Source organism: Hordeum vulgare, chromosome 7H, assembly GCF_904849725.1.
Source record: "Hordeum vulgare subsp. vulgare chromosome 7H, MorexV3_pseudomolecules_assembly, whole genome shotgun sequence".
NCBI classification, from domain to species: Eukaryota; Viridiplantae; Streptophyta; class Magnoliopsida; order Poales; family Poaceae; genus Hordeum; species Hordeum vulgare.
The window spans coordinates 553,010,739-553,023,580 of record NC_058524.1 but is presented as its reverse complement, the minus strand read 5'-3'; the positions used below and the strand labels follow the sequence as shown (position 1 = coordinate 553,023,580).

At 49.1% G+C, this 12,842-nt stretch overlaps 1 protein-coding gene across 2 annotated transcripts; it reads right to left on the bottom strand.

The window, feature by feature from the left end:
• Positions 1 to 9,070: 9,070 nt before the first annotated feature.
• Positions 9,071 to 12,578, bottom strand: LOC123412789 (FT-interacting protein 1). 2 transcript variants are annotated; one of them, XM_045105723.1, is made up of 2 exons: positions 11,879 to 12,578; positions 9,071 to 11,763 (listed from the first exon to the last, which is right to left on the bottom strand). In XM_045105723.1, the coding sequence occupies exon 2, from the start codon at positions 11,701 to 11,703 to the stop codon at positions 9,253 to 9,255; it is 2,451 nt and encodes an 816-aa protein (XP_044961658.1). In that variant the 5' UTR covers positions 11,704 to 11,763; positions 11,879 to 12,578; the 3' UTR covers positions 9,071 to 9,252. The 2 variants fall into 2 exon arrangements, with proteins under 2 accessions (XP_044961658.1, XP_044961656.1); XM_045105721.1 differs by having other exon boundaries at positions 11,883 to 12,578.
• Between the last annotated feature and the right edge of the window lie 264 nt (positions 12,579 to 12,842).

Sequence of the window (12,842 nt, the reverse complement as noted above, 5' to 3'; positions counted from 1 at the left end):
CTAACCTATTAACTCAGTGCCAAGTGCCAGTTTCTGTTTTTTCCGTGTTTTTGACCCTTTTTCACACGGAGCCCAAATGGAATGAAACTTTACGATGATTTTTTTGGACCAAAAGAGACCCCCCGAAGCTTTGGAAGAAGGCCAGAAGAGCCACGAGGGAGTCACAAGCCCTGACGCCGCCACCACCACCCTAGGTGGCGCAGGGTAGGCTTGTGACCTCCTTGTGGGCCCAACCGGCGTAATTCCACCGCCATAAATTCCTATAAATTCAGAAACCCCCAAAAAGAAACCTAGATCGGGAGTTCCGCCGCCGCAAGCCTCTGTAGCCACCAAAAACCAATCTGGAGCCCGTTCCAGCACCCTGCCAGAGGGGGAATCCATCTCCGTTGGCCATCTTCATCATCCCGGCGATCTCCATGACGAGGAGGGAGTAGTTCTCCCTCGAGGCTGAGGCTATGTACCAGTAGCTATGTGTTTGATCTCTCTCTCTCTCGTGTTCTTGAGATGTCTTGATCTCGATGTACCATGGGCTTTGCTACTATAGTTGGATCTTAAGATGTTCTTCCCCCTCTCCCTCTTGTAATGAATTGAGTTTCCCCTTTGGAGTTATCTTATCGGATTGAGTCATTGAGAACACTTGATGTATGTCTTGCACGTGTCTATCTGCTGTGATCAACTTGCGGGTTGTGACAATTGGGAACCTATGCATATGGGTTGGCACACGTGGATTCATGTGAGTACTCGATGTATGTTTTGGTGATCAACTTGCGGGTTCGTGACATTAGGAACCTATGCATAGGAGGTGGCACACGTCTTGACTCTCCGGTAGAAACTTTGGGGCACTCTTTGAAGTTCTATATGTTGGTTGAATAGATGATTCTGAGATTGTGTGATGCATATCATATAATCATGCCCACGGATACTTGAGGTGACAATGGAGTATCTAGGTGACATTAGGGTCTTGGTTGATACGTATCTTAAGGTGTTATTCTAGTACGAACTCTATGATGGATCAAATGGAAAGAATAGCTTCGTGTTATTTTACTACGGACTCTTGAATAGATCGATCAGAAAGAATAACTTTGTGGTGGTTTCGTACCCGACAATAATCTCTTCGTTTGTTCCCCGCTATTAGTGACTTTGGAGTGACTCTTTGTTGCATGTTGAGGGCTAGTTATATGATACAGTTATGTTATTATTGTTGAGAGAACTTCACTAGTGAAAGTATGAACCCTAGGCCTTGTTTCCACGCATTGCAATACCGTTCATGCTCACTTTTGTTACTAGTTACCATGCTGTTTTTGTAATTTCAGATTACAAAAACCTATATCTACCATCCATATTGCACTTGTATCACCATCTCTTCGTCGAACTAGTGCACCTATACAACTTACCATTGTATTAGGTGTGTTGGGGACACAAGAGACTCTTTGTTATTTGGTTGTAGGGTTGTTTGAGAGAGACCATCTTCATCCTACGCCTCCCGCGGATTGATAAACCTTAGGTCACCCACTTGAGGGAAAATTGCTACTGTCCTACAACCCTCTGCACTTGGAGGCCCAACAACGTCTACAAGGAGAAGGTTGAGTAGTAGACATCAACGCCATCTTGGCAACATCTGTTGCTGCTCATATCCATTGATGAAGGCGTGCAGAAAGTGTGAGCCGAATACCCAAACCTCTCACCTAAACCTAACATCTAAAGACGGAGGACCCAAGCAAGCCACATACTAGGCACGGCGCACAAACCGTTATAACGCACTCTCATAGGTCGTTATCATCGTCTTCCATCGACCCATCTTCACAGCAACAACTGATGCATCGACCTTGCTAGGCATGTCATCGATGCCACCACGGCGCCACATAACACCTCCTCCCTACACGCGTCCATCATCACACATCCGTCTTCGAGGCCCTGTCGCGCCACGTCGCTGAAACTCCATGTCGTCGATGCGACACATGAAACGTTGCTCTACCACAGATATGGTCACTGGTCATCGAGCCTATGGATACCTCCAAGAATGATGCCCCCAAGAGGCATACTACACAAGAACATCGCCGTAATCCGATCAACTGATCTAGGGTTTCCCCTGGAGGTAGAACATAGGGGTTTAGATCTTTTCCATGATAATGCCTTCGATAAGGGGACGACGCAGAAAACACCGCCATCACCGGCCCTCGTGACGAGCCAAGAGTAGGGTTTTCACTTGGATCCCCTCAAGAAACCTCCATCCAGCTTCGTATGAGAGGGACCATCACCGATCATCGCCATCGCGCGTGGATCAGGTCGCACCGGTCAGATCAGATCTAACTGGAGGCCAGACCACACGTATAGCCAATCCATCCACCAGGCCCTTCATGCCGCTGTTGCCAAACCAAAGATCCCGTCGGCCGTAGAGCCGCCCGCTGTCGCCATGAGGCAGGGCCAGCCGCCGCGTCACGGGACCCGACCAACTGCGCCTCCACATAGGTGGGGGCACTCCCACCCCCAAGCCGCTGGAGAGAAGGAGAGGCCCCCGCCACCGCCATGTGCCCCTAGACTTAGCCCGGCGAGGGGAGACAAGGGAGGAGATCAGGGCTCGGCGGTTGTTGGGTAGCGCGCCGCACGAGACGCCCGGTGCGTGGGCGACACAGAGGTGAGGGCAGTGCCTCCTCCTATGTCTTTCCAGCGAAGTATAGATATCTAATGCAAGCATATTATTCGGTCTTCCTCTCACTCCTCTTATATGACCACATTACGTCCTTGTTCTAGCTTTTCTCTCGGCTAGGTTGTATCCTTTATTAGTGCAGCCACATGGAACATCATATCTTTTTTGAAACGGAGGCAAAAGCTTTGCCTCGTCTCATTAATAAAGCAGAAGAGAATTGCCCAGTTAATAACTGGAAAACCGGGCGAAAACCGTCACAAACCGTTGAGCGACACACACATAATACCATGCACCCCTCACATAAAGGGTCTCGTCAACATCACACACCGATGTCATCGCCATCACTTCTCCCCAACAGGCGTCATTGCCATCCCTAATCACCGAGCAAGCGACTCCGACTTTCACGAAGACAGATGTCGACCCAACCCACACCGTAGAGACAAAGTGAAACACGAGAAGCCCCGTGCCAAACTCAGCCACCCGCGTCAAGGACAGCACAGCTTCGACTCTGAAAGATAGCTCCAAAGAAGAACTATGCAAGGCTGGCACCACGGAAGACCATCGAAAAGGCCACTTGTTGCCTGTCATCGTCGCCGCAAGGGCCTCGCCGCCACAGCTCCGACTTCACCGCAACAAAACAACCCGAGGTAATCCCACGAACACACTAGAGAAGAATCGACTACTGCAACCATTGTCACGCCTCCGACATCACACACACACATTATCCTTGTCACAGAAGTCTCGATGTCAACACCACCAACTTTCATCGGTCCCGGTTGATGATGCCTAGCTCCAATAACAAAGCCCTTACGAGGGGATACGGTGCTGGAGCATCGTCATCGTCCGATCCCATGGATCTAGGGTTTCCCTCGAAGCTGTGAAGATTGGAGCTAAGAATACCTTGACGATGCCAACAAGAAGGAAACGATGCTTGAAAGTGTCGCCACCGCCGGCTCTGGACACGCCGGAGACAAGCTTTCGCTCGGATCAACCTTTCGAACCTTACACATCATGCATCAGCAAGCCTTCCATCAATCACCAAGGTCAAATCCGTCCGGATGTGACCATTTTCACGGGTCCCCACACATCGCAACCTCCGAGCTGCTGATCCGCGCCGCCTGGCCCCTTGTGCGCCTGCATCCGCCACTACATGACCCCCTGCGTAGGCCACGCCTCAAGACTAATATCCTCGGGCATGACTACTAGTGCTTTTCCGCATGCACAAAATTAACATACTACAGTTGATGACAAATCTACATAGGAATCAAACACATCTCAACCAGCATGCCACGGTCGGTCCGGTCACTCCAACACCTAACGTTATGTTGATAAAGAGTCCAAGTGCAATCTGATATACTCGACACAAATTTCAACAACAATATTTTTCTAACAATAGAAGTACGGCGGGAGAGAAATAAAATACCGAAAATGAAGATCTAATGGAACATAAAGCAACAAAAATTCAATGAAATGAATAAAGCAATCATGCATTTATGAACCTAGACTATTATTTTTTATATTTTGTATCTTTTTTAAACTATGAGTCTAATCTTTTCGAAAAAAAGTTTTACACTTGAATTATGAAGCTTACAATTCATCAACATAGAAAATAAAATATGACCCTTTGAATCTTCCGTAGCCTTGAAATCTTTGCTATTTTTCTAGGTGCTTCTAATCCTTATGGGGAGATCTGTTCGTTTCTAGTCTTTTCTTCGTCGCAAGCTTCGTCAGACAATTTTCCTTCCAGACAGGGCAGATCTCAGTTTACCATCGCCATGGCTCCAAAATAAGGAGAATCAGCTGAAGATAAAAGGTCTCACACTCAATTGATTCGGGACTTCTGCTTGTACGGGGTATTTCTTAGCTTCATACAAACATAGTTATACGGGGGTCTTGCCAAACCTCAGGTGTCCAAATTCGGCATTTAATTAACTAACACTCTAAGAAAGACGAATAGCGTTCCTTTTTGGTTCTTGAAAAAAGAAATCAAAAATCTGAACTCAGTGTTCTATCCGATCGAAGAACAAGTCATATGTCTCATTCATTCAGAGCATTTATTTCCGGTGGAGAACAAGTATATTTGGATCACATGCATCAACTTTGGCAACGTTCACTTCACAGGCGTGTGGCCGGCGAGCAGCTATAACATTGTTCCTGGCACTGGCTCTTCTTATCAGCCGGGCTTGCTATCGAAGCTGTGGAAGCATGGCTGACGATCTCTCTGTAAACATGTGCCCCTCGGGCAAGTGCAACAAGACTGCACAGCTCCGCATGTTGGAATTTCCTGGTGCCTCATGTTCCTAGCTGATCCCTCCGTCCCGTAAAAGAAAAGCGTCAAAAACGCGCTAACTATTTTGTCCCCTTATAATCTAATTAATCCCGTTACCAACGATATACAGGAAGACACAGCACCATCACCTTGCTTCATATTTTCCAGTGGAGAGTGCTATAGAGGCCGCGGGTTTCAAAGTAGCATTTCTCGGGTGATATAGCCCTGCGGCCGGTGAGGCGAGCATGTGAGCTTGATCATAACAAAAAAAACTTTGGTAGCTCACCTAGAACCATCTGTAGTGTACGGTTTACATTAATGTTGTTTAGGGTAAAGTTGTTGTGCCCTCCCCCCGCCACACGCGGCACTGAAAATGTACCTATGTAATCAGAGTGTATGTAATACATAAGCTTCAGCCGTGTAGGAGCATATTTGTACCCCACTAGTTTTGGTGATTGATGATAATGTATTTATAGACTAATCGTATGCGTTTAGTCTTTCAGATAATTCATGTGTAGCACAAGACGATTCAAGCCCCTCCGTGGATTAGAGTGAACACGGTGTTCGTTTCAGCGTATAATTTTTGATGAAATTGAGTGGTAATACCGCTCTGGGGCGTACCGCCCAGCACTACCGGCTACCCTTTTGTTCTCATGTTTTAGGCAGAAGGCATGTGCGGTAGTAGCACGGTAGTCGTGGGCGGTAGTACAAAAAATTATTACATAACTCTCTCCCTAATAATAAAGCATCGATTGCTTTTGTCATCCGTCGTGCCAATTTTATAAAAAAGCCCCTGACGTTTCCTAAAATCAACCCGCGGTTCGGATTTAAGTCAAAAAACAAATTGTTTTTATATTTTTCAGAAAACCCCCTGATGTTTGAGGTAATCAACATGCAGTCCGGATTTAAGTCAGAAAACGAATTTTTTTTTCGCATTGTTCTATAAACCCCTGATGTTTCAGGTAATCAACCCGCACTCCGTATTTTAACAAAAAACCCTAACTTTTCAGTTAATCAATCCAAATTTTATCTAAAACAAAATTATCCATATTTTTAAACGGTAACTCCGATTTTAACATGTTATATATAAAATTTGATTAAAAAAATATGTAGAATTTAAATAGGATGTTATTTTTAGCTGTTGAATACTTCTTAAATATTATTTTTGGTGCAAACTTAATCTGTAGTGTACGGTCCTTTTTTTCTCTCTTTCCGGCGACGATACAATTGCAATAAACATCCATTAAATTAAAACCAAATTGAGAGGAAAGAAAACATCGTTAACCACACATGCACACCTTTGAAAAACCTCGTGGGGAGAAACAACATATTTCTCATCTTATTTCGAGTGACTGTATATTCAAACACGTTTTCGTTGTGTGAGCACTAAAGCCATCGTCCGCAACACAAATGTGATGCCACGTGAAAATATATTGCGTTCAGAGCGTGTGTTATTTTCTCTTCCGTTACAACGCACGAGCTCTTTTGCTAGTTATTACCAAATAAGTGATTAGCAATAAGATCACACTTGAATCATAATTATTGCATACAAAAACTTCTTACAAAAATTATTACCAAGTAAGTGCTTAGCAATAAGATGGCAGTTGAATCATGATGATTCCTTACAAAAACTTTCTAATATTTGAGCGCACCATCATAATAATAGACTTGTAGTCATGGGATAAGCTACTAGAATGTTTATGCTATCTTTGCAATGCACGAGCAATGATCTTATTCAATGCAAAATATGGTTTTCTTTCTGCTCTATTCAGTGAGGTGAATTGAGTGGCTCCTGGACCGGCCCGTCTAGTTTAAAATTCATGTGGGTAGTCCTTTATCATGGGAATATGTGGTTCGAGTGTTGTGCTTGTAATGACCTATCTGGCCAACATTAATTTGCAATAAAGCATAACCTTTAATTCAAGCCCCTACAAAAGCAGTACAATATCATATCATAATACTCAATCTTCTCCTTTCTCATTTAACTATGTGTGACATTAGCAAAAATGCCTAGTTGGCAATACTGTCTATGATATTTTCATTGTGACCAACCTAATTCCATCATATTATTGGGTCTTCCTCTCACTCCCTTTTTTGTGGGACCAGATTATATCCCTCTACTTGCTTTTATCTCTGCTTAGTCGACACCTTGCAAGAAATATAATGTCCCTTTCATTTTCTCCTTGATTCATTAGTTGTCTGTATGACATTAACACCTGGTAGAAATGCAAAAAGTCCTCAAGCGACGACTCCGACCTAGCAAGATCTCATTGAGATGATAAAAACACTAGGAAGGAGTTTGAGTTGGAGTTCAAATTTACCAACTCCATGCGGTAAAACTCCAACACATACTTGAGGAGTCGAGGATGTGGGAGATCCAGTTTTCACTTGAAGAAGTCCATAAAATTACGACACAATCACTTGTGAGGTTAGGCGATGCCTCTGTTGTCCTGACCAGGCACTCCATATCTATGGTTTATGAGAGGCCATGATTGACCAGGGTATCAAGGTCCGCCTAGCATTAGATGCTCAGACTCTAAGAAACAATGGCCATCCCGATTTGGGCAGATAATTGCTTTTGAGAGGGAAGGTAGGGGAAGATGATTGCATGGGAGGAACTTGGCTCCTATGGCACACCCACTGGCCCCTATTTTTTGTACCCTTTGAGCGTGTGGATACCTCCTTGGTTCGCAGTCACGCCCCTCCAGACTAGCAAGTAGCCTGAAACCCGGGGCAATTACAGAACCACCAACCCAAATGGAGAAGTAGACCGGTGACACTAAAAAAGAGGGAGCCGAAATGTTCATCAGCTAAACAAATTTTCGGGGAAAAGGCTTGATTGAAAAGACAGTCGGGTGATACTTCCCCATTCCTTATAGCAGCGATTGGTCATATATTATAGCCTCATTTCACGTATTGGCGGGGGCTTGTTGGTGAGTAAGAGTGCTTATTCCGAGGAGGATGCCCTACGAGCGAATCTAGACCAAGTCACCTTGCTCGTGTCTAAGGGTTTTTCAGCACTGTGCCCTGTTGCACCCTATTAGACAGTCGTAAGGGATAAGAACATGTGCCCTTCTTTGGGGATACAGTTGTTTCCTACAATTGCATGATTACCCTATTGTATCACATTCCCCAAAGATAGCTACAAAGCTACCAACCGTTGTGTATTTATATAAGGACAAATGAAGCCCCACCAACGGATAAGGTAACGAGGAAGCCTCATACTCATAACCTAGCTCGGTAGATAAAAAACATCATTGTAATTCTCTCATTGCTCAACAAAGATTTGTAAGAAGGACATGTGGCATGGGAAAACCACGGTGGCATCCTCATTGCTCATGAAATCCCTTCAGGTGCCACCCATCTTTCTACTTTCATTCATGATCGCAGGTAGATCGTAAGATTGATGGACCACTAGTGGTCGATGGGGCGGAAAAATGTGATTTGCCTCTATTGTTGGTTCGGTGGCGATATCGTTCCCTTACTAGAGGCGTCATTGCTGAAGAATCTTTCTGGCAATTAGAATGTATTTAACGACGGTGGGTAATCTTGATGGTTGGTGATGCGTGTTGTTTGGTTTGGCTTAACTTTTAGAGGTTTTGTACTTTTTTTTTCTTAAATAACTTGGTTGTATGAAACCGTTACTTCTGACATTGTGTTGTTCTGCTATGTGTCCTTTGTATGATCTTGATTTTAAGGGTTGTAATATATTGCCTTTCTAAAAAAACATTTTTATTTCTAAAGCTTCAAGCATGGGGAAATACATTTTGGTTCCTCGTTGTATATGCATCTTATGTAAAGATTTCTTTTTAATAACTAATTAAAAAGTTAAAATAATTTCGAAGTATTTTTAGATTAAACTTGACTTTGTTTTGCACTAGTACATAAATTTTCGCAAAAAAAGTCAACATTGACTTCTGAAAAAAAATTATTTGCTAATTTAGGTCACTATTCGTGCTATTTTGACAAAAAAATGTCCTTTTTGAAAAAAAGTCAAAGTGTAATTCTTTTTTATGGAATTTTTTCTTATAAGTATAATGGAAGGTCAAGTTTATTTCAAAAATATTTTCTGAATTTTTAGACTTTTTATTGAATTGCTTACTTTCTTTTGCATATATAGTGTATATACATCCAGATTCCAAAAGTTCCCCTCCTTCAAGCATGCAATTATTGTCATTATATTGAGACAAAGATAGTTACACGGGGGAATTCTCAAACCTATAGTGTCCAAACTCAGCAAACACTCTCATGTAATAAGATGAAAATCAAAAGTCTGAACTCTGGGTCTCTCATGACCTGATCGAAGAACAAGCCTTATATATAGGTCGCTCATTATTCAGAGCATGCTATCGGCTCGGGACGGCAGCCGCCGGAAGAAGTTGCTTGGCACGGCGGGCAGCTTGCTTCGGAACCGCGGGTGCCGGAGCAGGAACAGCCCGACGACGAGCGCCACCACCCGGAACGGCGTGACGTAGAGCACCACCGCGGCGATGAGGCAGAAGAAGACGAAGAGGCACGACGCCCTCGGGTCGCGCCAGCTGAGCAGCGACTGCAGCCTCTCCCCCTGAGTGGCCATGTCGCCGACAACGGTCTGTATCCTGCCGGCAACGCTCCGCAGCCGGTCGTAGCGCATGTAGACGACGTCCTGCTGCCTGGACGTCGGGAAGGTGTCGAACTCCTCGTCGAGCTCGTCCGGGTGCACGGCCTCGGCCCAGGACATCTTGGTGTCCATGTGCGGCGGGTGGCGCGGGCGTCGGCGGTAATTCCAGAGCCCGATCATGAACATGTAGAGGAAGACGGTGGGTAGGATGAGCTCCGGGTACCAGATGAGGATGAGGAGGAGCACGTGCACGAGCGCCGTGGTGGCCACGTTCTTCCAGTGGCAGACGTCGGCGAACCAGCGCGCGGCGGCGGCGGCGCCGGAGAAGAGGGAGACGGCGCGGAAGAAGTTGGCCTTGCTCCGGCGCATGCTCCACATGTGGGACTCCACGTCCAGCATGTACTCCACTACCTCGCGCCGCAGCGGCGGCTCCGCGCGGCCCAGCCGCGCCGCCACGATGCCCATCGCCTGGTAGCGGAGCGCGTCCAGCTGCGTCACCGTGAAGGGGTGCAGGTAGTGCATCTTGGGGAGCAGCGGCTGCGTGTAGAGGTGCACCATGTTCATCATCGACAGGCAGGTGAAGCGCACGGCCAGCCTGAGCTCGCCCATCTTCTTCACCCCCGACGGCGCCAGCAGGATCAGCGGGTACGCGTGCGTGTACACGCGGTCGGTCTCCAGCGTGGACAGGCGGATGCGGATCTTGCCGATGCGTGCGTCCCTCGCCGGAGGCCCTCCTCCTCCTGCTGCACCTCCTCCGCCGTTGTTTCCGTTGCCGCCGCCCAGGTGGCAATTGTCGAAGACGCCGATGGTTATGACTGTGCTCGGGTCGAACACCTCCCACGTGTACTGCTCGTTCCACGTCGGGCTGAAGGTGCCGATCATGGTGCGCGTGCGCACCCACTTCTGGCCGTACTTGGCAACGCAGTACGCGTCGGTGCTTCCGCGGCCTTCGCGGTTCTTCATCGGCTGCAGGCCGGTGGCGCTGAGGATGCCGACCTCGAGCACGCCGACCGGCGGCTTCCAGAGCTGCCGCGCCGTGGGGCGGGTGTCGCTGATGTACATGGTGGACTCGTCCATGACGTGGTACGCGCCCTCGAGACATGCTCGGAGGTGGACACGGCTGGCGAAGCGGAGCTCCCGCCGCGTCTCGCCCTCGATGGCGCCAGCGATGCCGAACTTCTCAAGGTCGAACCACCGGGACTGCACGAAGGGTCGGTGGTCGAGGCGCTTCTCGAAGAGCGTGAGCGGGAGCTGGACGCGGCCGAGGAGGTCGTCCTTGCGCGGCGACACGCGGTCTTCCACCGTCATCACCAGCTGCTCCTCGAACGGCTCGGCGACGACGAAGAGCAGGTCCTCGTTCCAGCGCGGGTTGAGCGTGGCCGCGGGCACGACGGAGGTCTTGAGGATCTGGTTGCCGACCTGCGCCTTGACGAACACCTCGGGGGCGCGGCCGCGGGACTGCGGCTGCACGTCCTGCGCCTCGATGACGTTGACGCGGAGGTACCAGAGCTTGGGCGAGACGTAGGCCTTGGAGCGGACGCTGGCGACGCCCTCGCCGCGCACGGTGGCGGCGTCGGAGTGCCAGGCCTCGGGGAAGGCCTCGTCGGCCTGGGTGCCGATCCAGACGGCGAGCATGAGCTCCCCGCGCACCTTGTAGCCAGCGTCGCCGCCGCGGCGCTCCTCGAGGCGGTACCACTGCGGGGCCAGCGGGCTGTCGGGGGGCACGCGGGTGGGCACCTCGCCGAGGTCGAAGACGACGCGGCCGACGTAGTCGTCGCGGCCGAGCATCTCCCGGTCCTTGAGGTAGACCTCGAGGGCGTTGGACTGGACACGGGACTTGGAGAAGGCGAAGACCTGGTCCCACTCCGGGTTGGCGCGGCGGTCGTAGTGCTTGGTGGTGCCCTTGTAGTTGCCAAGCTTCACCTCCACGTAGGGGTCCATGGGGGCGCCGGTGATGGGGTTCAGCGGTAGGTCCTTCGCCTTGACGACGCGCACGTAGAGGAAGAACATCTGCTCCACCAGGTCGTACGTGCTGGACGGCTTGTCCATGCCCAGCCACCCGGCGATGCCGCCGCCCACGGCGGGGCGCGCCGGGCCGGCCGCGCCCTTGGGCCACTGCTCGCCGAGCAGCGGGTTCGTGTCCTTGAGCTGGAAGTCCTCGTGGTGCGCGTCATGGTTGCCGGCCATCCTCGATCAGTCGCCAACCTCACCTCGAGCTCGATCAAGCACCACGTTTCAGGTTCGATCCTGTGTCCATCCCAACAAAACAGAGACAAGAGGCTTAATTACACAGGTCAGATCGAATAAAACACGATGAAACAAACTTGGCAACAACCGAACGATCATCTTAATTTTGACCCACTCACTCAATCTTCAAAACAGGTTCGCAGCACGCACTGTCTGTGTCTGGTCGATCAGAGCTTGCGCGTCAGCGACAGTGGCATTCATCTGGCGAGTGCTCACGGCATATATGCAGGAGCAGCAAGAAGCTAGTACCACCAAGATGAAGCTTGCGGTAGGACGCCACTCTGGCCTGTCGAACACATGCACGAAGCCACGCACGCACGCGCAGAAGCCTTGTCACGCGCTAGCAGAGAAGCTTTTGGTCAGGCCAAATGTAGCTGGGCGGGAGGGGGGGATCCCGGAAGCCTTGCCGGCAAGCAAAGCGACGGCCGGCGAAGACCCCGGCGAGAAGGAAGGTATACGCGGGGTCACGATCTACACAACTAGCTAGCCGAACCTGTCTGTCAGCATGTGTGTGTACACTACATACTTACATGGGCAGCTTAATTTGCCTTTGTGTGAGCTATGGGAGCTCCAGAGTTCTTTCAGGGAGAAGCTAAGTAGCCAGGCAGCCAACCTTTCTAGGGTTCTTTGGAGGTGAGAGGCGAGCCGGCCATGGGAAATTAGCGGGGATCGAACGGCGGACGTGATCGGAGTGGAAAGGCGATTAAAAGCGGTACGAGCGCGCTAAGTAAAGATATCATCGTCTCCACACGGGGAATCGAATCGATTCTTTGGTGTGTGGGATGGGCTTTGTTTATGCGGTTTTCTCTCCCCCGCACCGATGATCGATCGATCTTTAGCTTTGGCTCCTGGGAACCAACTTTTATAGAGCGAGTATATGTGCAGGGGAGACGGATCAAATCGGTGAGACGGTGAGCACATGCATGATGGCAGGGTAAATTTCCGGCTTCATGGTGCCGTGCTTGGTGCACTCAGGACACTGGTTGCATCGGAGGTCAGGGGAGTACGTGCGTAGGTACGTGCATGGGGTGTATCGTACAGTATAAGCTTAATTAGCAAGGAAGCGACGGAAGTTGCCT